The following is a 25,801-nucleotide window of genomic DNA, read 5'->3' as shown; positions in this document are numbered from 1 at the left end:
GTCCACCGTTGTTCCTGTCCCGAAGATCGCCTCTCCAACCTGCCTGAATGACTACCGTCCGGTGGCCCTCACCTCGGTGGTCATGAAGTGTTTTGAGAGGCTGATTAAGGATTACATCTGCGCCTCCCTCCCCCGCACCTTGGACCCGTTGCAGTTTGCGTACCGGCAGAACAGATCCACGGATGACGCGGTCTCCCAGGTACTGCACACCATGCTCACGCACCTGGATGGCCAGAAGGGGGCCTATGTGAGAATGCTGTTCATTGATTATAGTTCAGCTTTCAACACCATAGTTCCCACCAGACTGGCTGTCAAGTTGATGGAGCTAGGATTGAATGCTCCGCTGTGCACCTGGATCCTGGACTTCCTCACAGGCCGCCCCCAGGTGGTCAAGGTGGGGAAGTACATGTCAAGCTCCCTCACCCTGAATACAGGATCCCCCCAGGGCTGCGTCCTCAACCCCCTACTGTACTCCCTGTACACACATGACTGTGTGGCCAGGTCCAGCTCCAACACATTCATCAAGTTTGCTGACGACACCGTGGTCGTGGGCCTGATCACCGACTGCGATGAGAAGGCCTACCGCGAGGAGGTGGCTGACCTGTCACTCTGGTGCCAGGACAACAGCCTACACCTGAACGTCAGCAAAACCAAGGAGCTGATTGTGGACTTTAGGCGTGGATCACAATCGAGGACGCACGCGCCCTTGTGGATTAATGGGACTTCTGTCGATAGGGTGAGCAGCTTCAGATATCTGGGAGTCCACATCACAGAGGACTTAACATGGACTGTTCACACAGACACTCTGGTGAGAAAGGCGAGGCAGCGTCTCTACCACCTCAGGCAGCTGAGGAAATTCCGGGTCTCAGTGAGGATCCTCAAGTCCTTCTACTCTGGAGCAGTGGAGAGCATCCTGACAGGCAACATTACTGCCTGGTTTGGGAACTGTACTGCCCAGGACAGGCGGGCCCTGCAGAGGGTGGTGCGCTCAGCTGAACGTACCACTGGAACTACCCTCCCCCCCTTGCAGGAGTTATACACCAGGAGGTGTAGTAGCAGAGCCCGTAGGATCATGAAGGATCCTCATCACCCCAACAACGGACTGTTTCAGCTGCTGCGGTCAGGCAAGCGCCTCCGCAGTCACGCAGCGAGAACAGAGAGACTGAGACGGAGTTTCTTCCCTCAAGCCATTAGAACTGTCAATGCTGACCTCACCAGGGGTCCTAACTGAGCCATGCACTAGGCTCCACTACCTACTGTACTGTATGTAGCATACTGTACCGCATACTGTATCACTGTTCAGGGTTGTTCGTGATGCCGTATTGCTGCGCCGTACTGTTGTATACTGTGCTGTATTATCCCAAACACTACCTCACACTATTCACATTCACATGCCACTTTAATTCACATGCCACTTTAAATTTATTTTTTATTGTATTTTATTCTATATATTTTTTATCTTATTCTATAAGTATTCCACTTACTGTATTACGTTTTATGAGTCAGTCGGTCTATTAGAAAGGAATTTTCTACTTTTTATTTTATTTTATTTTTGTACTTTTTCCTAGGACTTATTGTGTGCTATCACCGGGTGCGTTGCATTACATTTCACTGCATATATGTATGGAAGTATGTATATGTATGTGACAAATAAAAATCTTGAATCTTGAATCTTGAAAAGTACACAGGAAATGGATGTCCAGTGGAAAGAGGCGGAGTCCACTGAATTGTTGAAATGTACTATGTAACTTGCATTGGGCCTCATTGAAGAGCAGTGCACGTTCTACGCAGAAATTGGGGATCCATCAATGTGTTTCTGCTTGAATTTGTTCTTTATTTCGAAACTAATTTAGAAATGCTTCAGACCAAACACGTACGCACAAATCATAAGGACACCCGAGTCCTAAAGAAATTGTATACCTGTACTTTAAATACATTTTATTGGCATTTTAGAACCAACCAGCATTTTTTTTTCTCTTCTTTGCATATATATACATATATATTTTTTTTTTCCCCTCTATGCCGGCCGAGGATACAAGGAATTGCTGTCAGCATGCTTGGCATATAACAGAGTATTTTTATGCCATTGCATCTAGGACAAAGTTAGTCTGTGAGTGGAGTTCAACTTCTCAACCTGCAATGCGGCTCTTTATTAATTCTTTAATCATCAAGAACTGCTGCAATATCTCTGTCCTCTGGACAACGTGTGGGATGACAAAAGCTCAGCTTTTTTGTCACACAAGACCGCCACGATTTCCCTCTTTGGAGAATGTTCTTCCCATGTTTTGATCAATAAACAGCTAATCATCATTACTTCTCCAAGAGGGGGAGAATTTGGCACGTGGCCTCTTCCTGTGATAGCCATTTCATTAAAGGAGGGGGAAAAAAAGGATCATCAATCAGGAGGGTGGTCGGAGTTGTGTTAGAAGCAGATGCTGGTGGTGTGTGTGCCTGTGAGTCCGCCTGTATGTGTATGTGTGTGTGCGTATCCACCGGTGAGTGCACAGTACTTGTCCCAATTAATTCTGGTGGAATTATATCTTAGTGCCTCCAAGCAGCGGAAAAGGTCTCGCAGCCACCCTAGTCCCGCAGTCGTATAGACACTCCATGGCCACAGCAAACCTCCTTAAATTAACTAAGTTTGATGAGCAGTTGGTTAACTTTACACAAGCAGGCTGTAATGTCAATCACCAAGGTGTGACAATGGCATATTTAGCCTTATATTATATGGCCATATATAATAATAATAATAAATAATTATAATTATTTTGCCTTACATAAGCAGAGAAAACCTGGTGAAAATGCAGGGTCTAAACTTCAATGTCAATGGACACCACATTAATGCCTGCATCATTAGATTTTGTAGCTGTGTGTTGTTTTTTAATCTTTTTATGGCTACTTGCAAGTTAGTAGCAGTTAATAGATTTTCTTGACTTGACGTCTTCAGATCACTGCACTGCTCACACGACACAGTCTTGTGGTCTGCACACTACAAGACTGATCGGTGACAGGGAAAGAAGAAAGAAGAAGAAACAGTCTTTATTCATCACGCAACACACCACACTACAACACATGCTTGCACACACACACACACATGCACATGCTTTGATGGTGGCCGGTGAAATGGATTCTCTGCTTTTGACCCATCCTGGGTTGTCCTTCCTCCGGGGGCACAGCCAGGAGCAGTGGGCAGCATACGTGGACGTGCCCGGGGACCATTGTCCATTGCTCGTCAGACAATGATGGGTGCATGGTTTTGGTGGGGATCCTTACTGACGTGAGGTGGAGGAAACCCCATGTGAGCACGGGGAGAACATGCAAACTCCACACAGAAAGGGTCCTATTTGGGAGATAACCCGCCGGAGCACGGTGCCAACAGCGCCCCAGGCGGGAATCGAACCCAGGACCTTCTTGCTGTGAGGCAGCAGTGCAATGCACTGCGCCACCGTGCCACAACCCGTGTGTAACCCGTGTCTGGGTTACACATTACAAGATCTTCCACCAGGAGGAATCCCCGACGAGTCTGTTGGGTTCTGTGGCAGGCAAAGGAGGTGTGGTCAAGTCGCTGCTGCAAACAGGCACAGTGCAGGCTCCCATCCCGGGGCCGTTCAGCTGCTGGGGATTGGGCGAATCAATGGAAGGGTTCTGCTGATTCGTCCGATCCAAGACCAGGAAGTAATTTAGGTTTTTGTTTTTCCCCGCAGTGAAAAATGTGCGTGTTTTTCGAGACATGCGATCAGACCCGGCAAAATGGGCGCTAAGCTCAGCAGACCGGACCCTCCCCTACGACACCGCCGTTCCTGCACGCCCAGCAGCGCCTGGAGGCAGCCCAGCAGTGGCTATAACCCGAGGAATCAGAATCAGAGCACTCCCCACACCAAATCGTCGAGGTGGTGGCCACCGAACAGTTAATTTACAATCTCCCAGACCGCGACGCTAGCTGGGTGCGTTGTCACCAGCTGGTCTCGCTCCAAACCACCATAGCCCTCGCAAAGGATCATGCCGAGGCCTACGGCCAGACCTCCGCCTACTGCGGTGGCCCAGAGAGGGGCCCATCGAGGGAGCTGTGGGATGGTGACTGCTGGGACCGCAGAAGGGCCTCGAGACCGGCTGATAGCAGCACCGCAAACTTTGTGGCCATCACCATCCTCCTCCCTTCCAGGGCCCCAGGAAGGGCCCAACTCCCACCCCTTTCTCAGTCAGAGGCGGGACAACCACCGGTGTGAGTCAACCCCCCCCCCCCCTGCCAAGTCTCAATTTTTGCTCCACCGTCGTTCATTATATCTAGATTGAGGCTTTGTTGCCGTTTTTATTTTATGTTGGGATTACATGCAAGGATTTCTGAATGTCATTCCCTTCTTGAGCGATTCTTGACCGACTCACCAGGTCCTTGCAGAGAGGAAAGGCATACTTGGCTAACACCTCTACTACATCAGGTTGGTTCTCTTCTTTCTTGTAGGCAAATCTGAGACTTCGCATGTCCTAATGAATGAGAGAGAGATACAGAGAGATTTGTTTGTACTTAATTTGACTAACTATGTAAATCAACCAATGTTAAAAAAAATAGAATAAATTATTTTTCAATTATAATTATAATAGAATAGCACAGATAGCAACTTGTACAGCGTACAGAGATAAAGAAATAATTAAATCTCTAACCTGCTCTAAACATTCTCATCTGAAATCATCATAGCACCATCGGGTTCTAAAATCACTTAAATATGCATTATTTTATAATACATTCAAATCAACCCAAGTTCTTGGTCTTGCATTGTACAGAACCCACCATATGGGTTTAACAATGTGCTCTGTGTCCAGCTGTCCCATCCATACAGTTTCTGGTTTTGCGCTCATTTTTTCTCATTAACAACTTCTACACAAAGTCTGTACAACAGCTTGCCCTTCACCATGTCTGCATTTAGGACACTCTTAAAGTCAAGCAGAGTTCCAGTCAGTCAGTCAGTCCATCTAAATCCACATTAAAAACCAGCTCTGGGAAAGGGTCCTCCTTGCCAGGAGCTTCTGCACCACCCTGCAGCATTATCATCTAATCCTCACCAAGGTTTTTGATCCGTGCGTTTAAAATGTTCCAGGTTATATGAGTGGACTTTATTTATGGAATTCTTAAAAAACAACAAGGAAAAAAGTCTGGGCCCTGCTACATCCACAATGTTCCCTGACATCCAGCCTAATTCCGTTGATGAGTGGTTCTTCTAAAAACCAAAGCAGTGATGAATGACGTAGACTGCAATATATTCCATTTAAAAAGAGTCCATGCTTTTAAAAGTCCTTGATAAAACTGAGGTAATTCCCCAAATGAGCTGTTCTCTGTAGTCTCTACACTATACATTATCACTTCTTCCTGTGAGGTATATATGTTGGACATCAGATGTTTGATTGTTGCCGTCCATGGCAGATTCATCTCCCAGGCCCGAGACCGACTCTGGTTGTGCTGGGATAAGGGTTTGCCCTTCCTCTTGCTTACCAGGTCACTTTTTTTTTTTTTTTTTAATTGTTTACCTGTGAATCGCTGGTGCTACTCCTGGCTTTCCTCTTAGAATGAGGTACATTGAGTGAGGTAAGTTATACTGGGTAAGTTATACCACTTGATAATGTAAAACCAGTTACACCACTTGATAAGAGACACCTCATCATCCTGCATCACCTCTTTGCTTGCTCGCCTCCATCATTTTCAGTAATACTAATCTAACCTCTTAGTTTGTTTGACAGACTATCCCACAGATAAAGCACTTCAGAGGTCTCAGAATTGAAATGCTACATAATTAAAAGTCATAAATCCGCCATTTAAATGCCTGTTATAGCTCTTGATTTATATTTTTATTTTTTCCGATCACTTTTGTTAACTTCATAGATCACATCATCATTGCAAAAAGATGCTGATCACACTGTTCATTCGGGCTGTGGACTGGTTTCTGGTCAGTTTGGTGAATTCCATGCCCATGATTGTGGCAAATGAGATGCCGGCAAGCACTACTAACCACCCTCTACACCTTATATACCTTACCTTATATACACACCGCTGAGTAAAATAAAATAGCACAAAAAAATAAATATTAAACATCAGTTAGATAGAAAAGTCAGAAAGTTCCTTCAAGAGAGAGGGAAAATAGTGCTATGGGCATATTAAGCATTCCAAATGAGGGTTTTGGGGATTTTTTTTTGGGGGAGAAATCAAAATAAGGTTTTCTCTTCTTCCAGTGTCAGGTGTAGTTTAGGGGAATGTCTAGTGAACATACACAAAAAGTGACAATAACATTTTTTGAAAATTTAGAAAATCACCCAAAGTCATTGAAGAAGATTTAAAAAAATCAAGAGCAAAAAAATCGTAATATTCAATCAGAGACTTCTTTGCAGGCACACGCAATGAAATTAGATTTTAGCTCATACGTTTTTCTCGGCAATTCATTTTAGATATCCTCTTCTGTTGTATGGAATAAAAAATATATATTGAAAAGTGCACTCACGTGTGCACTTATCGCTGGGCACGCACGCATAGGAATGCACATCTTACCTTACAGACCAGCTCAAGTCCTTTGGTGTCATTTCCATTGCTGGGCACACTGATAGTCTCCAATCTGCTGACAGCTCCTAAATTCACGTCTAGAATAAATGGGGACCCCTGAGCAAATGCAACACAAAAAAGCAAACAAATGTCAGGGTCTTTTTTTTTTTCTGTACAATTTATCTTCAGATCGCTAGCTTAGAATTTTATAAATATTCTAAAAGTGATAACATACTCTGGTGCATATCATAATCACGGCCCACCTGGCAATGAGATTGCATGCTCAGCGTCTTGCTCTCTACCGGGTCATAATTCAAAATTTGTCTCACTGCTATTTTGTGGTGTTCAGTACAACATGCATTGGCAGCAGCTGTTAACGCTACGCAACAATACCAGTCTTGTGGCGGTGAGATAGAGGGGAAGAAAGTTAAACAAAGAGCCAGGAGAGTCAACCCTTCCCCTCTATAGAATCTGATGCCATTACTTGCTTTAACCCCGTTCAGGGTTGCAGGTCTCTGAGCCCAGTACAGTTGTAAGTACATGTGTAGCACAGGCCCATGATCAATTTAGAGTGTCAATTAGGTAAAAACAGATAAGTTGGCTTTATCAAGTAAAGCTATTATTTATTACATTAATGCATATGTTTTGTAATATTTTCCATTTCACTCTAACATTTTTCAAGCCCTACTGCTAAGTGGCTTAAAAGTGTAATCTGTCGTACCCCTTCAAAGCAGGCAAAGTAGAGCTTGTAGTCTGTGATTGTCATCGTCCCTGTAACTGAGCCGCTGAATGGACAGACATACATCACATCCTTAGCTGCGCGCACACACACACACACACACACACACACACACACACACACACACACACACACACACACACACACACACACACACACACACACACACACACACACACACACACACACACACACACACACACACACATTAGATAATACGCATGTGTGTGTTTGCATGTGTTGTAGTGTGGTGTGTTGTGTGATAATTAAAGATTCTTCTTCTACTGGCAGTAATGCAATCACTATTGAAAACAACTTGAAAAATGACAAATCAATGAAATATCGAAAACTGATGATACAGAGCTAGAAGCTCTTAATGACTGAAGTAAACATAAATTCACATTACACAGAAAATGCAGGCATTCACTTCTAAAGGCTGAATGAATCCACTCAAAACGAGGGAGAGACATAAAATACCCTTCTTACCAATGGCCTTGACACCCTCCCCAGGTACCAACGGAACTTCATCCATTTGGACTTGCATAGACCCCTCCTTTAACGCCTGATGGTTCTGCAAAAAGACAAGAGATCTCAGAACAGTACCTTTAGAGTAGCGGGAGTTGAATTAACAGCAGTGATCTCAACATTGACCAACAGTTCATAGCAGTACACCAGACAGACTGTTGAAGGTTAAGGATAGGTTTTGCTATTATTCAGCACAGGAACAACGTCACAGGAACACTTACTATTGAGAAACTTCTGATTCTATTGCAACGGCTCACTGTGCTTAAATTCATATTTTCTAAATTCATATTAGCTTAAATTCACCACCGTGTGCACCTGTCTCTGTCGTACATTTCTCTTCATTTGTGTTTGATATTTGGTGTGGCTACAGTGTTACTTGTTCATCTAATTTATGTTACCTTAATACATTGTCTTTATATTTTGAAATGTACAATACAAATATTTCTAATACATTTCGCTTGAATGTTTTTTCTAAATGTAGTACAGTGAGAAATAGGCCAACTACCAAATATGTTTTTGAGACATACGTGAGGGGGGGGTCCTTGGCTTATTTTGTTTCATATAAGGAGTCCTTTGATAAAATAAGTTTGAGAACCCTAGCTCTAAGCAACAGTATGCCAAAAAATAAAAAATAAATCTGAAAAATAAAGGAGATAAAATAGGAAACAAGAGGGAAAGAGAGAAAAAGAGAAGACTTGGTTATTAACCTCAGCGTCATTGCAGTGAGGGGCCCCTTCACCAAGGTCCTAGCTCAGGAAAGAGTAAATATGGAGAAAGACAGAGAGCATTAGCAAAGACAGATAAGAGAGGGAACAAAATTTAGTGGAGTTATAAAAGGTTAAGGGAAAAAACAGAGATAGTGAATTGTTTGTCTTGTGAAAGAGAATACAATGACGTGTGTTTTGACTTAAGCCCACACAGACAGAGAATGAGCGATGAACAAGCGGCAATCTGCCAAGACAACATTGTTGGCGAATGGTGTAAACAGGAAATTTTGAGTTTTTAAACATCAGCCACAAACACAGCTTTTGCTGTCAGCAACTGGCTGGGTGGAGTGGAGTGTACAGAAAATTAGCTTGAATAACAGCGGTACATTTAAAAAAGCAGCAGAAGTATAAGAGAAAGCCGTCCTAATAGCAATTTGGTTTAGGGGCCATATGGTGCTGGTAACTGAGTCTAACCTTTTTTTTTTAATATTATAAAAAGCCTCGCTCTATGAAGCAAATCCAAAATCTTCAAAATTCCAAAGTACTTGGTAGAGGTATATAGAAAGACCTACTATGCCTGAATCAATAATGGCTATCAAATGGATTCTCCATTATTGTGACCTCGTTTAGGATAGATCCTAAAAGAAAAAAATGTTCCTATGACGTTTGAATTTGAAATTGCATTCAAACAAGTGCTCATAGTGACAAAGTGCATAATGCTGGGTTAATGTGAGCTTCTTTTGTTCGAAAAGGAAATGTAACCTGTTAATTTTTTTTAAAGTTTAGCCCTCTCTCTCTCATTTATTTTTTTATTTTTTACAATCCATCTATTTATATATATTTTTGACTTTTAAGTATATGCTCAGACATTGTAGAGAGAAGCAGAAACACCTATGCACAACATAACACAATGCAGCAACTACCACTTCATTTTTGGACTTTTGAAACTTGAAAAACTAAAATGTGAAGAAATAGCGGGTTTGAAGATTTGTAGTTACATGGAGGCCTACTGTATAAGAGGCGTTCACTGGAGAATCCCGTTATCTTTAAAAAAAAACTTGAAACAAACACTTCTCATATACATGACGTTGCACACACTGTAGGGGTGCAACGGATCACAAAACTCACGGTTTGGATCGTATCACGGTTTTGAGTTACGGATCGCATAAGCTTTCCAATCAGCAAGGAAGCAAGGAACTTTTGCCCATAGCCTTAAATGAAAACAACATTCAAGATGTCCAATGTTTGAATACAATCTTATATTACATAAAATATTCAATACTCAATTGTTAAATTAAACTTCAATATGAGGCACACATGATACCTTCTTCCTTTAAACTTGGTAGCCAATAAAAAAATACGCTTGGATCCGCCCCCGCTAACTGCATTTAATTTCCGTATCGTGTTCGATTTCTCGCGTTTATAACAAACCTCATTTCACCTCAGAAATTATTACTTGAAAAAAATCAACAGCGGCAGTAAAATTTTATTTCACTATGATGGTTACATTTTGCAATTGATCCGCGTGCCGAACCGTGGGACGACCCGTACTACGTTCCGTTACACCACTAACACACAGGCCTACAACTATGTGACCCACCGCAGCAAAACCCGCTATCTCGGGCATTTCTAAAATCGCCAGGAGCAGCCAAATAAGTTGAAAAAACGTTTCTTGAAAGCAAATGAGAGTTTTCCAGATTCGTGTTCCTTTGTGTTGATTTTTTATCTCTCAACGTATTTCCAAAACAGAGTTGGATTTATAAATAGTAGAAAAATGTTAAACCGTGGTGTTAAATATTCCTGTTAGATTACATAGGGAAACACAGTTAACTTACCGAGATGGTTTCCTTCAAAGCGATCGTCCAGGTGAAGATCATTCCTCCACGTGTACCAACATGTATCATCGAAAGAAGAAAGGCTGACGTCACTTCCGTTAACAAGACGAGGCTCCTTCAGTTTCACTTATCTGTGAAAACTTTCGTCTCTGTGTTGTTATGGATTATGAGAAGTGGGTGGAGGAAGATCTAAATCATATCTCAGACCTTAATCTGACCAGTGCGATAGATCCAGGTCAGTGTAAGCGGCCCATACTGGACTTCATTTTCCACGATGATAGTCAGTTTTCTGACAGCAACGCTGAAACTGATACTGGCATTATCACGGACTTGGAGAACATTTCAAACAGCGGATTTAAACCATCAGAGGAGACCAACTACACACCCGTTGTTGTTACAACCGAAGAAGTTGATGACGTGATGAAGTCTGTTGAGGTTGGTGATGCAGATTATGAACAAGTAGTAATGCACAAGATTCTCAATTTTACACGCAAATGCAGCCAGGGGCGAAAAGAAAATGAAAAGAGGCCCCAAACAGGCTCTCAGGGTGTAGCCGGGGTAGTGTGGGGTTGGCCCACATAATAACTCCAACAACTTTGAAAATATTTGGCACACGCACATTTATATATTAAATGTGCTTATGTACGTAAATCTGGAAGTGACTTCTAGGAAAGGCTGGATGGCAACCAAGGAAGATTGGTGACGCTGGAAAGACAGATGACCTCCAGGAAAGACTGGCGTGGGAGAGTGAGGCTAGCAACCTCACTTGCAGCATCCGTAAGAGGGCACCAACCTCTCTCACCCCAGTCTCACCCCAGTCTCTCACCCCAACCCCGGGGGGGTTGGGGTGAGAGACTTAACAGGACAGACACAATGGTAACGGCTACAGAATACACAAAGACTACGAGATGGCTCATCCAAACAACACTCACAGGGGAAGTATTAGAAGTGAAGTGCCATTGCGGGAAAGTGTGCAAGAACGCAAAATACTAAAGATACACCAGTCCAGGTCCAAATGTGGAAGCGGGGAAAAACAGTTGCAGCGCAAAGTGGTGACACTTAGTGAGACGCAGGAGGACTCCAGTCAGGAAGCACACCACAGTACAGGGGACCTCTTGCCACCTGTTTCACCCCAAAGCCACAGGAGGAACTCTAATACCACCCCAAGGACCCAACCTGTGAGGGATAAAGTAAGGTGGCCAACCAGCGTATGACAGCACAGCATGGAACCAACTAGACCAGGACCTCGACGGAATTCTAGAGGCCACAATAGCAGGAACAACCAAAAGGAAAATGGACAGCATGACGGCAATCTTCGGCATGACGGCGTCTTCAATCTGGCCAGGGAACGCTTTGGTGCAGTGGAGAAGAAGGGCACCATCGAAACACTGGGAAAACAGCCCAACAGGAGGGAGAGAGAGATCTTGCATCTGAGAAGAGAAATCAAAACCCTCAACAACTAGTACAAAAGAGCAAGTGCTAACGAAAGGGAGGGCATAAAAGATCTGACCAGTGGACTTCGAGAGCAACTCCGCACACAGAAGGGCCGAAGGGTCCCGGAAACTGAGGAAGGAGAAGGAGGTCAAGTGAGCCCAATTCATCAACAACCCATTCAGGTTCACCAAAGATCTGTTGGGTGAAGCAAGATCAGGGAGGCTGACCAGCCCTAAGGAAGCAGTGGAGGAGTTTGTCAAAGACGGCCATAGCCACACTCTAAGGGGCCAGGCTCTAAGTGCACACCCGAAAGTTGGCAGAACTGAACCTCTGGATGAAGAGCTTGACAACCATGAGCCAACTTGGAGAGAAGTCCAAGACATTGTACAGAAAGCCCGATCAGTATCTGCCCCTGGACCAACTGGTATACCTTATAAAGTATATAAGAGATGCCCAATACCACTCCGCAGGTTATGGAAACTTTTGCGGAGGATGTGGACATCATCCTGGAACGAAGCAGAGGGCTGCTTCGTACCAAAATAACTTGACTCCACCAAAATTGGCCAGTTCCGAACAATTTCTCTCTTGAGTGTCGAAGCCAAGATCATCTTCTCTGTCCTTGCCAAAAGAATGACCAACTACATGGTGAAGAACAAGTTCCTCGACACAGCAGTCCAGAAGGGTGGCATCCCTGGCTTCTCTGGGTGCCTGGAACACACAGGTGTCCTCCACCAGCTAATCCACGAGGCCAAGAAGAGCAAAGGCAACCTGACAGTAGCCTGGCTGGACCTGGCCAATGCATATGGATCAATCCCCCACAACCTCATCACCACAGCTATGGAGCACTACCGTATCCCCAATCACATCAGGGGAATGATCACTAACTACTTTGAAGTTACGGTTCAAAGCTGCCCATTTCACAACCGAGTGGCAGAACTTGGAAAAGGGAATCGTAACGGGTTGCACCATCTCCCCCATCCTGTTCATCATGGGAATGAACCTGCTTATAACAGCATCAGGGAGGGAATCCACAGGGCTGATGATGGAGTCTGGCACCTGCCAACCTCAAATAAGAACCCTTATGGATGACCTAACGATAACAACAGCATCCCATGTACAAGCAAGGTGGATCCAAAAAGCCTCTGTCAGTGAGAGAGGCATTGTACCACTTTCCTAGGCACCTAAGTTTTACTGATGCTGTTCATTTTTTTCAAGTATTAATTTCCGAAATCTCGATGCAGAGTTGCAGTGAAAAGAAGAAAGGGCAACATAGACGCGTGCTGTGTTTTTCTCTGAAGAGCAATGTTTGGTTTACGGTATGTTGCGCTATGTTGCTGCTACTTCACAACATATCGCGAAGCAAATGTTGCCGCTATGCGTCTGCTCGTCCGCCATATTGGAGCGGTCAAGATCTGCTCGTAAACAACATACGAACATAACATGCGTATTGAGAGATGCAGACGTCTCTACAAAAGGATTCTCTTCTCTATTTGATTCTGAACCGATTTTCATGAAATTTAGTTTGTTATAAACGCGAGAAATCGAATATGATATGGAAATTAAATGCAGTTAGCGGGGCCGGATCTAAGCGTATTTTTTAATTGACTACCAAAGACAGAGAAGCAGGCTGACGATTGGTTGAGAAAGATCGAGGGATCAGGCCTAGCTAAGGCCGGGAAAGTTCAAGGCCTGGCTCTTCCAGCATGGGTTGCTTCCCAGACTCATGTGACTGCTGACAATTTATGAAGTGCCCATGACATCAGTGGAAGGAGTTGAGAGGTGGGTGGACAAACACCTCCGCAGATGGCTCGGAATCCCACCAAGCTTCACGTCAGTAGGGCTATACATCAGGTCTGGGCAGCTACAGCTACTCCTCTCATCAGTGGTGGAAGAGTTCAAGGTGGCCAAGTGCAGGGCTCTGATGATGTTTAGAGACTCGAGCGATGAGAAGGTCAGAGGTACAGGCGTCACTACAAGATCAGGACGTAAGTGGGCAGCTGACTCCTCAGTAGCACAAGCAGAGAGCATGCTGGAGTTGAAGGACATCATTGGAAACCCATGCAGTGGAAGACAAGGACTCGGAACCACCCATTTCCAGCAATGGGAGAAAGCGGACCCAAGGCAAAGGAGAGAACTTATCCAAGCCGAGGTTAGGCACCTGGAGGAGGAAAGGCAAAGGTGCAGAGCCGTGGAACTTGGATCACAAGGAGCCTGGACCAAGTGGGACCTGCCAAAGCAGAAGATCTTGTGGTCTGAACTGTGGAGACTGTAGCCTTTCCGTATTTCTTTCCTGCTGCGATCAGTGTATGACACTCTCCCAACACCGAGAAACCTGCACATGTGGGGCTTGAGGGAGGACCCCCTGTGCAAGTTATATGTAGAGGCACAATGGCACACACTGGCGGGGTGCAAGACTGCACTTTGCCAGGGGAGATATAGATGGCGCCATGACATGGTCGTCAGAGCACTGGCTGATATATTGGAGCAGGAGAGACGGAAAATACGGTCGGACCAACGGAAAACCGGCCCCCTCCATCCAGTTCATCAGAGTGGGAGAGAAACCACCGGCCTCCAAGAAGACCAGGACGAGCCTCCTGAAGGCAGCTCCATCATGGGAGATGAGGGTAGATGTGGGGAAGAAGCTACACTTTCCCCAGGTCGTCCAAACAACCCTGAGACCAGACATGGTCATATGGTCGGAGGAGGCAAAAAAGATCATCCTGATTGAATTGACGGTCCCGTGGGAAGACGGTTGCAAAGCCGCCTGGGAGAAGAAGAGAGAACACCAAATACCAGGACCTGGTCCAAGATTTCAGGGAAAAAGGGTGGCGGGCCTTGCTTTTTTCAGTAGAGGTTGGCTGCAGGGGTTTCCCTTGTCTGTGTGGAAGATGCTCAGACCCCTGGGAATAGCAGGAAGGGAGAGGAAGACTGCAGCTCGCAGGATGGGAAAAAATGCAGCTTGTTGGCTCTGGAATAGGCGGAAGGAGTTGAGCTGGAAGCCAGGAGGTGATGGACAGTGATTTGGCCACCACTGCTGACCCACCAACCCGAGGAAGTTGTGGTTAAGGGTCGAAACGTCTGATTGAGGGTTGGTCACCACCTGATGACATCTTCTCCTGGCCGAAAGCTACAGTCACAAGAAGGTGACTGAAGGTGTTGGCATCTGGAAGTTATCCGCACTTTTAAACTCCTAAATAATTCCACTTTTATAAAACATGTATATTTAAACTGTTAAAAGCCTTTTCAAAAACAAAACGTGTGTCAATGACACTGTTAAACATTCCCTCAAAACACAAGATCAATGCAGAGATTGCCCCATTCAGTAGGGTGTCAAGTCGCATTCAGCAGGGTGTCAATTGGCCATGTGGCTGTGTTGGTCCTCCAACCATTTGCATTCTGGGAGCTGGCTGAATGAAGCCAAGTGTGGGGGAAAACTGTGAAGGTGATTATCTCAGAATCACAGTTTGCCACACCATTGTCATTAACAAGTCATCGCTTTAAAAATATTTACTTGATTTTCACAAGTGACACCTTGTTTGAAGCTCTGATTCTTCACTTCCAAATGATACGGAAAAAAAAGTCAAAAGCCATCCAATGTACCTAAAGTCTGCTGTGGGTCACATATTGTTTGGGGGTTGATAGGGGGAAGATAGGACCCCAAAAGGCCTTCCTTTGTTAATTAATTGTTGGGGCAGTGAAGGCACTGCCAACTGTGCTTGGGTGAGATGATGGTGGCCGCTTGTTGAATAGGGTGGTTCACTCGCAGCTCATGGAGGCTTTGGAGCTATTTCTGTTGAGTTGTGGGTTGGTTGTAGGGATGTCAGGCTTTCTCTGACATTCAGGAAGAAGGCAAGAACTCCTTTTTCGAGGACTTCCTTTATGGCTCAGAAGCTGGCTGAGCTGTAAAGTCACAACTTGACTTGAGGTAATGCCATCAAAGCATGTTTCATGCCACTTAGACGTTATATTCTATTAGGTCCACTACACCAATAATAATCCAACACCTATTATTTTATCTTTCTTTGCATACATAGTTTGAGCCGCAGCTCAAGCCGCTGTGCAGCTTGTGGGATCTAATAATTTAAAGAAAAAGTGCGCTCCGATTCAATAAATTATGATATATTTTACAATATGTCCACTTGATTTGTCCACTTGCCGAACAGAGTACTGGCAGCTTGTGAGAAGGGCCTGTAGGCCGGTACACACTCCATTAGAGTAGTTAACGTCATGGATTGGATTGTGAGATCAAAGATAAGATAATAATGTTAAATGGAACATGATGCTGTGATATGATGAGTAGAATTAGGAAAAAAGTCAAATTAGAGAAGAACATACAGAGTGGAAACGGAGGTGGAGGGCGGAGGAGAAGAGACACTTGCAAAGTGTTGAAAAGTTTGTCTCTTTTCAGTGAGCTGGTTGATCCGTAGTTCTGTAACGGATCATAGTTGATCTGTACAGATCACCCCCCACGGTTCGGCATCCATGTGAACTGTGGATCAATTGCGAAAGTGAACCATCATAGTGAAAAAGTTTTACTACCGCTGTTACTTTTTAAAGTCATAATTTCCTAAATCTCTTCTTTTCACTGCAGAGTTGCAGTGAAAAGAAGATAGACAAGACATAAGCATGCTGTGTTTACTCTGAAGTGCAATGATCCATTTTGGCCTTCCGTCCACACTAAGAGGTTGTTGTGATTTTGGATACAACCTGGATACGACCAAATTAGGTGATGGGACAATTTTGTTAGCGATGTAGTGATTCCCAAAGAATGGCGCGAGAAAATTGCAACTTTATACTCGTTAGACTGCTGTTATTAGTGCACATGTTTGTGAATGAGGTCCAATGACAAAAGAAAGTTGAACACGACCACCCGGCTAACAAATGTTAACGCCACCGACCATGTGAAATCTTGAAAAATTGCAGAAGCAGTAAATAGTTTGCACTGAGGGCTTACTTATGTTCCAAAAAGAACAAACTCACAGCAAACTATAAACGCTTTTTTTTTGTTTCAAACAGTAATCAAACAAGTAAATGTATTTTTACTTAAATGTATTTTTTAATTAATAAAATGTTATCTTATTTTAAAAGTTCTACATCACTGAGTATTGGGGTAGCTTGACTGTCTTCTCTCCAAAAATGGTACACCTTCTCCCAGAGATGAGAGTTTGTACCTTTGTGTATTGTACTAATCCAATAGATCTTCCCAAGAACTTTGAATAATCGTAGCTTTTCAGGTTCATCAGGAGTGAAACCACCATCCCAGAACGAACTCCTTTATCCTGGTTTACTGCTCTGCTCTTCCCCTAATTATTCACAACATATGGCACTGAGTCCATGAAACTATGAAGTCATCTTTGTGATTTTCACCGCAAAGAAATTTGGCACAAGATACAGTTTTGAGCATTTTGTTTTTGAACATAGTGGTTGTTATGGGGTATGTGCCTAGCACACTATCAATTAGATATTTCGCTTTTAGGTTCAGGTCAGGGGGGCTATTTCTCCAAATCCTGTCCCTCCTGGTAAAATTTCTAACATGGGGACCCTAAGAAGTATTGGCCCCCAGCCTTTGTGTAAGCATGTGAGTGTTGAGGATCCTACCTTTCCATCCCTGGCAGAAGCATCTGAGGAAATTGATCCTGAGATCTGACTGGATATTGTGGCCGCTATTAGCTGTTTACACCATTCTACATGAGAACTTGATGGACTACAGAGATGGAGAGAGACAGAAACATTTGGTTATTTAGACTTTTTTTCTATTCTGCACTAGAAATAAACAACTTCATGTCAGTTATTTAAAGGTGTTATAGACAACTGCTGTCGCAAAGACAACCGGATCATTTTACAATCGTTCAGAGCGCTCTGTGTAAATGATCAACACCACTTTGGAAATGAGAAGAAAGAAGCATGTTCACTGAAGAGGTAAATTGAAATTAGCACAATTTTAGTTCAATTTAATTTCCTTTGGTTGCACAATCATAGACACACACTACTCACAAAAAGTTAGGGATATTTGGCTTTCAGGTGAAATTTATGGAAAATGTAAAAAGTTCACGCTACAGTGATATTATATCATGAAAGTAGGGCATTTAAATAGAAGCATGCAATGGTGATTTCCTCATCTCAAACAATTTATTGAAACAAAAGCCAACAACAGTGGTGGGTATAGCACAACAAAAAATGTCAATGTCTCAATAACTTGTCATGTGCCCTTGAGGATCAATTTCAGCTTGACAACAACGTCTCATGCTGTTCACAAGTCATCTTATTGTCTGCTGAGGCATGGCACCCCACTCTTCTTGAAGGGTGGCCCTCAGGTCATTGAGGTTCTGGGGTACAGAGTTACGAGCCTCTCTACGGTGACTCAGCTGATCCCATAGGTTTTCTATGGGATCCAGGTCTGGAGAAAGTGCAGGCCACTCCATTTGAGGTACCGCAGTCTCCAGCAGCCTTTCCTTAATGATGCGACCTCAATGAGCTGGAGCATTGTCGTCCATGGATTAATGATGTTATTCAGGTAGTATGGGCTTGTCACTGTACCATTCACAAAGTGTAGGGCAGTTCTGTATTGACTAGACACACCTGCCCAAACTGTAACACCACCACCACCAAAGGTTCATCTGGTGACAACAGTGGCTGATGCATAGCGCTATCCTTGACGTCTTCAACATCATTGGCGGCCATCATTTCTGTTCAACGTGAATCGACTTTCATCAGAGAACAGCACTGAGGCCCACTGGTCCCTCGTCCAGTGTAAATGCTCCCTGGCCCATGCAAGACGATGATGCCTGTGCCTGGTGGTGTGGTCAGGTACCCTTGCAGGTTGTCTAGCACGCAGACCACGCTGATGTAAACGGTTTCGAATGGTCTGACATGACACTTTGGTGCCCCTCACCTCCCTTAAATGTGCCTGGAGTTGAGTGGCATTCACCATCCGGTTCCGCAGGGCACTGTTTACAATGAAGTGGTCATTAGTGTGGGATGTGGCCAAAGGATGTCCACTTCTATGCCTTTCTGTGACTCTTCCAGTCTCTCTGTATCTCTGTTGCAACCTGCTGACGACACTCTCTGACACTCTAAGCTCAGTGGCCACTTCCCTCTGAGAACATCCCGTTTGAAGCCTCGCAATGGCGAGGTACTGTTGATCAATTGTTAGGTGTCGTCGTGGTCTCATGATGTCAAAATGTGAACGGCATGATGAAGAGGACTGTTTAAATACCAATTCAAAATTGAACCAGGAAATTTATTGGTCGATTCATGGATCAAACACCTGTTTTTTTGTCGTTCAACTCCTTGTTAGAGAACAGCAAGTTGTGCAAAAAGTACTGAAACACTGAACAGTTGGACATGTGCATTCAAAAATTTAGAGAAAGTGAAATTAAGTTCACCTGTAAAGGTTATAGTGCATTTTAGGTTCATCCTGAAATTTCACCCGAAAGCTGAATATCCCTAACTTTTATATATACATAGACACCACATTGGCTGCTTCGGCTCTTAGCTGCCATATGTCGACTTCACCACCATAATGGAACGGGCAAGACTGGCCTGTAAACAAATACAAACAGGGGAGCTGCGGTTTTTCAGGATAAAAAGCACTATAACCGATTTCAATGAGTGTTTTTTATAGTCAAGGGTTTATGATCTCCCTGGAATAGATTGCTCCACTGTCTGCCATTTCCACTAATGGTTGCGTATTGGTTGACACGTTTCCATTGACGCACTGCCGTAAATCGATCATTTTAACGGGAGTTCGTACCCAGTGGCAGTCCGTATTGCATAGTGATACCGAGGCTTATAGGGAACCAATCTAAATGCCGATGGTGTCATTGACGTGACGGAGGGATGACTGACTGTCCGTCTGTCTTCTGTCCCCCCCGACCGCTTGCGGCGTACGACCATTTGAACATCCCCTACTTCTGCATAGGGGCGTTCCACAAGACTCACAAAAAAGTACTGCACATAAATACCAATAAGAACGTTACCTTTTATTTGAAAACCGAATTTCACAACAATTGCAATAAAATCACCAAACCTGAGTGAACTGTATGTGTATACTATTTAGTCTCCGCGTCAAAAAGTTGTTGGTAGACTTTGAATTTCTGAGTTGCGCTGTGTATCAATATTGTCCAAAATATTAAAAATAAAACAACAAAATGCTGATCTCCCATAGCTTCCAGTGCATTTCCAGGGAACACCTCTCACGCCAAGTTAACAAAATCTCGGGGGTGCACTACCTCACACTGCGACGTCAGGCTATGGAAGGCCAAAAGCGCAAATAACGTGTTGGAAATAATGTGTTAACACGTTTTAATGACATGTTAACGTGTCACTTTTGGATGCATTAACATGTCCAAAAGTGACATGTTTCTGCTTGTGGCCAATGAGGGACGTTGAATCAAGGAAGAAATAAATATTCATATGGACGGATACGGCGTGGATGTTGAACAACAATGCAAGGGACACTTCATTTACTGACTTTGTGCATAAATTTGTGATCTGGGCATCTACGGACATGCTACGCAGTCGTTACAGGCACCCTGAAGACACCTATGTTTATCGCAAAATAAATAACATGGATAAAATGTAAGCAATGGGGCATGTGGTTTGGATTTCAAACTTTCAGTGGGGGTTGGTGGAGTTTCAGAACTTTCTTTCAAATTACAACACATTAGCGAGTGTAAGAGACTAGCAGCATCGGACGACGAGGAAACAATCCGAGCAGCTTTGACAAGGTAAGATACATCACCCGCTTTATGCTGTAATGACTAACTGTTATAATTGTAATGCTAGCTGTATGTTGTAGCTGCCTCATGGCTAGCAGGTCATGTTGTCTACCCAAGCTATGCTTTAGATGTGTTGAAACCACCGTCTTTTTAAACATAGGTAATAAGGATTTGATAAAAGGGCTGGTCTGAGTCCTGTGTTTTTTTTGTCCTTTACCTAATGTTAGCCTCTTCTTTTCCTTGTTGTGTTTCTTTCCATAACTTAGGATGCAAACAATGGAAGCAAGTCTCTGATGGGCGAGAGGAAGGCTTGTTGAACTAGAGTTAACTGACCAGTTGTTGGGTCTGATCAGTGAACTTCATCAGGAGATTAGGGCAGAGCAACAACAGCCTCTTAACTTCCCTCAATGTAAGACAAAAAGTTTAGAGTGCTCGCACGGCCGCTTACAACGACAGTCTTGTATCCGGAAATATAGACAGTTACAAAGCGGCGTCGTACAATCTGCGGAGAGCAATGAAGGACGCTAAACAGATGTATAGGGACAGTGTGGAGCGACAGATGGAGCAACAGGACACCAGACACTTGTGGCAGTGGCTGCGGACTATTACGAACTACAACAGCAGCTCCTCCCCAGCCACGAGTGTGGACGCCTCCCGAGCCAACTAACTCTTTACTCTCTGTCTTCATCACGCACAACACAAGAAGGCATGACAACCCCGTTGGGCTTTCCCGGGGTGTCCCCAGCATCAGTTAACAAAACATCTGTAGGTCAGGTAGCGAGCATGACTATATTGACAAAATAACAAAAAAGTTTTGTTTTTTTTGATAATTTTATATTTATCTAGGTTTGTTTTTGAAAGGTGTTCTTCTGTATGATAATATCAATAAAATCCCACACTGTGGAGGTGTCTCTCTTAAATAAATATCTATATCCGCCTTTGTAAAAGAAACCCCTCTGAAACTGAGTAGAATGTATTTGTTTGATTGATGCATTCAACAAAAACAGCCTTAAGAGTCTTATTTTTCATTTCCATTTTGATAATGTCATGCAGAACGGGACTCCAGAAGATGACAGTTTGATTCACCAACCTGCAGTCTGCTCCAAATAATTTGGTTGTATGGATGGACCACGACATGGATAGCATTTCCCGTAAGTTTCCACAACCTGACAGCTAAGTTTTGAGAACGACTAATCATCCAGTGATTTCTTGTGCCATTGATATTAACCCACTGTGTTCTGCTCATCTCCCCAGCCAGGAGGAGACCGGTCATGATCCTTTCCAGAGGTGGGGGATACTGCTACGACCAACCTGGATCGGGCCTGATTTTAGTAATGCATATTATTTTATCAATGTTGCCCACTCTTCTACTCCGGAGCAGTGGAGAGCATCCTGACAGGTAAAAAAAAAAAAATCACTGCCTGGTTTGGGAACTGTACTGCTCAGGAAAGGCGGGTCCTGCAGAGGCTGGTGCGTTCTGTAGAACGTACCACTGGAACTACCCTCCCCTCCCTGCAGGACTTACAGCAGGGGGTGTAGTAGCAGAGCCCGCCACAGCCTCACCACCCCAACAACTGACTGTTCCACCTGCTGCGGTCGCGCAAGCGCCTCGCAGTCACACGGTGAGGACAGAGAGACCGAGACTGAGAGTTTCTTGCTGCAAGCCATAAGGACTGTCGATGGTGAACTCACCAGGGGCCATCACTGAGACACACACATAGACCCCACTGCCTTACTGTACCGTATGTTGCTTACTGTACTGCATTCTGTATCATTGTACTAGGTTATATCAAACTGTGCTGTTCGGTGTTACTGTATTGCTGTGCCATACTGTACTGTATATCGCAACACACTACCTCACTTTATTCACATGCCACTTTACTGCACATATCTGTATATACATAATAGAATATTCCTCTTATTTCTATTTAGTATTCCCACTCAGTACCTCTTTACTCTTATTTTATTCTATTTACTAACTACTAATAACAATTTAACTAGATACAAATATCAGTGTTTGCGTGCCTGTGTACTTATCAGCCAGCCGGTACACATTTCCATGGCAACAGCAGGCTCCACCAGAGAAGTCACTGTTGGACAACATAATGGACTTGTGGCTTCTTCTTGTGGCTTCTACAGAAGCAAAAAAGAATTATTATATACAATACATTGTATAATATTTACATATGAAAATGTATATGTCATTTCTAAAGAGCAATTGTTATAAAAGTTTCAAACCCTAACCTTAGCCAACTACGAAGACTACAATTCTGTGCTATTTTGTTATGCATCTTGATGCAATTGCCATATTGGGTAAAGTAGTTGCATTATTAAAAACCCGAAATGAAACAAATTTATGGGTTATAAACAACATGCATATGTTACTCAGGGTTAATTTGGTCGGGGAATATACTTGCATTAAAATATGAAATTTGCAAAATCCTGAATTATATGTTACGCCATTTTAAGTGGCATCCGCTATTGACACTACTACCCTCAAAAAGTAAAATACAAGATGACACCTTTCCAACAATGTGTTTTGATTTTGTTCAACAAAGGAAAAAAAAAATCCAACCCTCCCATTGCAGTGGGGTGCCAAGTGTGGATTCTAAGACCATTGACAATTTAAATGGAATAAAATCAGCTTTTTGTTTTTACTTTGTCATACAACAAAACCAAAAACATTTTAGAAAGGTCTAGGTCTTGTAGGTTTGCATATGTAAGTTTGACATATTTCAGTGGACCCTAAACTGAGATATTGACCTTTGAATCCCGTTCAGAGGTCACCGTTGATGCCCTATATCTCAGTAATCAAAAGAGCTATTGGCTATTGATAGTGTCAATAGGGTGCGCAACTCAAAATGGCCTAACATATACCGATCAAGTTGACCCCTAGTAACACATGCATGTAATTTTTCATCCACAAATTTGTTTCATTTTCAGGTTTTTAATAACTGCTGCAACTTCTTTACCCATGAGGCAATTGCATCAAGATGCATAACAAAAATGGGCTGGGGTTAGAAACGTTTATAACAAGTGCACTTTGCAAATTGCATATGTACATTTATATTTGTAAATATTACGCAATGAATATATATAGATATATATTTTGCTCCTTGCTCCTGAAGAAAAACATGTTTTATTTGCGATGTCATGGAGACGACGACTTCTTCTTCTTTCGGCTGCTCCTGTAAGGGGTACACAACCCATAATCTTAAGTGTAACAGCGACGTCTCTGATTGGTGGAGCTGGATGTTACCATGGCGATGTTTACCACACTTTGATGGGTACACAGGCGCGCAAACCCTAATATTTATATCCAGTATCCATGAATGAAATCCTATCCCTATTCTCGCCCATCCTTGAATTTAACAGACCATTCAATAGAGAATAAATTAAACCAGTATCCCGCTTTTATTTCATGATTTGCAGAACTAAATAAAACCCATGTCATTTTAATACAGGTACTCCTAACTTATTGACCGAGTTCTGTTCCTAGGACCAGGTCATTAAACAAATTGGTCAATAAGCGAGGACCCGTGTTGTTTCACGGTAAAGGGTGGTGGCGTTTGTATAGTGTAGTGAATACACATACTGCGGGAATGAGACGGTGATGGTGCTGCACAATGAGATGGTTGACGCTGAGGCACAGGGCACAATACCGACTGGTCGTAAGTCTGAACGGTCGTCAAACAGGTAGGTCGTTAAGTGAGCAGTACCTGTACATCCATTACATTCATGGTCCCCCCACCCCCCAAACCGCCATGCCCCCCTGCCATATGGCAATGGATCGTAAATGTTTCAATCTGTGCTCCTGCCCTCTACTAGCCACTGAGAAATCGCACCCCTTCATATCAGTCAGTGGACTGAAGCTTGTGTGTATCCCTGAGAAAATGAGAGAATGAAGTGACCTCGATGACATCCATGACCTCCATGTCCACTGCTCAGGATTCAGGGTCATGTCCATCAAAAGCCTACTACTGACTCATTTGTTTTTATAAATTGAGTGCATTGTTGAATACAGCTTTGCACCGCCTGTCATTATTTACTTAATCTGTAACATCTAAACGAGCCCCAGGAAATGGGGAACATACAATCTATTGAAAAAAAAAATTTTGAATTTTCTTTTCCTCTGAAGAAATATTCCAGTGCATATGTAGCCTCCTTCTTACTACATACCAAAACATTACAGGATCATCAATTGATGGAACAAACATGTGAATGTGCATAGTGACACCTAGTGGTAAGACTGGCAGCATTACAAACAGACAGATTTGGAAATGATGGTTTTTGATATTTACATTTACATTACATTTAGCAGACGCTTTTATCCAAAGCGACTTACAATTGTTCAAACACCGACGGACGCAGCCATCAGGAGCAATTAGGGGTTAAGTGTCTTGCTCAAGGACACTACAGCATGCTAGCAGGAGGAGCCTGGGATCCAACCAGCAACCTTTAGATCACTAGACCACCAGCTCTACCTCCTGAGCTACCATCCCCTATTGATATTGGATTAGATAAACAGCATCATCATGATAAAGTTAGCTAAAAGCACTTAAGTTGAGCCCTAGCTTCATATTTTGGCTTGTGGCTATAGTGGCTAGGAAAAGCAACAGCCAAAAAGCTATTATACTAGTTCTGAGCCAGATAGAAGATAAAGCAATTGAACTAACAAGTATCAAATACAGATATAGTCAGGTACAAGGAGAGACATCTTGACATAGCTTAAACAAGATTCTGAATTAAGAGGGCAGGAATCAAAATGTAATTCATGTGGACTGCTGCACATATTTGTGTGGATGGAAATGGGTTGTTAGATAAATATGCAAAGGCAGAAAAATAGAAATAAGTATAGTAACAAGTATTAAATACATACAGTCAGATACAAGGCAAGACATTGTACTTGACATAGCTCCAACAATATTCAGAATTAAGAAGGATAAATCGTTAAATAAAGTAGTAAGTATTGTAGTAAAATATAGCAAGGCTGAGGTTAAAAGTATAATCAGAATCACAATAAACAGACCTAAAAAATAAATAGCAGGAAGAATGGGACAGAGGAAATAAGTGCTAAAATCATTGTGCCTCAAACTTCCTTTCCAACAACACCCCAATTAGACAAGAACGGAACAACCTGGGTGTGAAGTTTTACATGACGTGTTAACGTGTCAAAAAATAATATGCTAACTCGTAAGCTTTTAATGTGTTAACATCATTAATGACTTCACACATCAGAAAACAACGCATAAACGCGTATTAAATTTACACGTTACGTGTAAAGATGTTATTTCCGACACGTTATTTGCGTTTATGAC

The 25,801-nt window shown here is 43.2% G+C and overlaps 1 protein-coding gene across 2 annotated transcripts in view; it reads right to left on the bottom strand.

Moving 5' to 3' along the window:
• mtmr1a (myotubularin related protein 1a) overlaps window positions 1-25,801 on the bottom strand; it is a 48,744-nt gene that overhangs the window by 19,944 nt on the left and 2,999 nt on the right. The window contains exons 2-7 of one of the 2 annotated variants that reach the window (XM_080023090.1): window positions 17,362-17,467; window positions 8,495-8,533; window positions 7,749-7,833; window positions 7,245-7,339; window positions 6,533-6,640; window positions 4,384-4,482 (exon numbers count right to left, since the gene is read on the bottom strand). In XM_080023090.1, coding sequence (XP_079879216.1) covers window positions 4,384-4,482; window positions 6,533-6,640; window positions 7,245-7,339; window positions 7,749-7,833; window positions 8,495-8,533; window positions 17,362-17,467 — 532 coding nt within the window. The remainder of the gene's footprint in view (window positions 1-4,383; window positions 4,483-6,532; window positions 6,641-7,244; window positions 7,340-7,748; window positions 7,834-8,494; window positions 8,534-17,361; window positions 17,468-25,801) is intronic. The other variant, XM_080023091.1, reaches the window with a different exon arrangement.

This window comes from Zeus faber (assembly GCF_960531495.2).
Source record: "Zeus faber genome assembly, chromosome: 22".
Lineage (NCBI taxonomy): Eukaryota > Metazoa > Chordata > Actinopteri > Zeiformes > Zeidae > Zeus > Zeus faber.
This window is presented reverse-complemented; position numbering and strand designations above follow the sequence as displayed.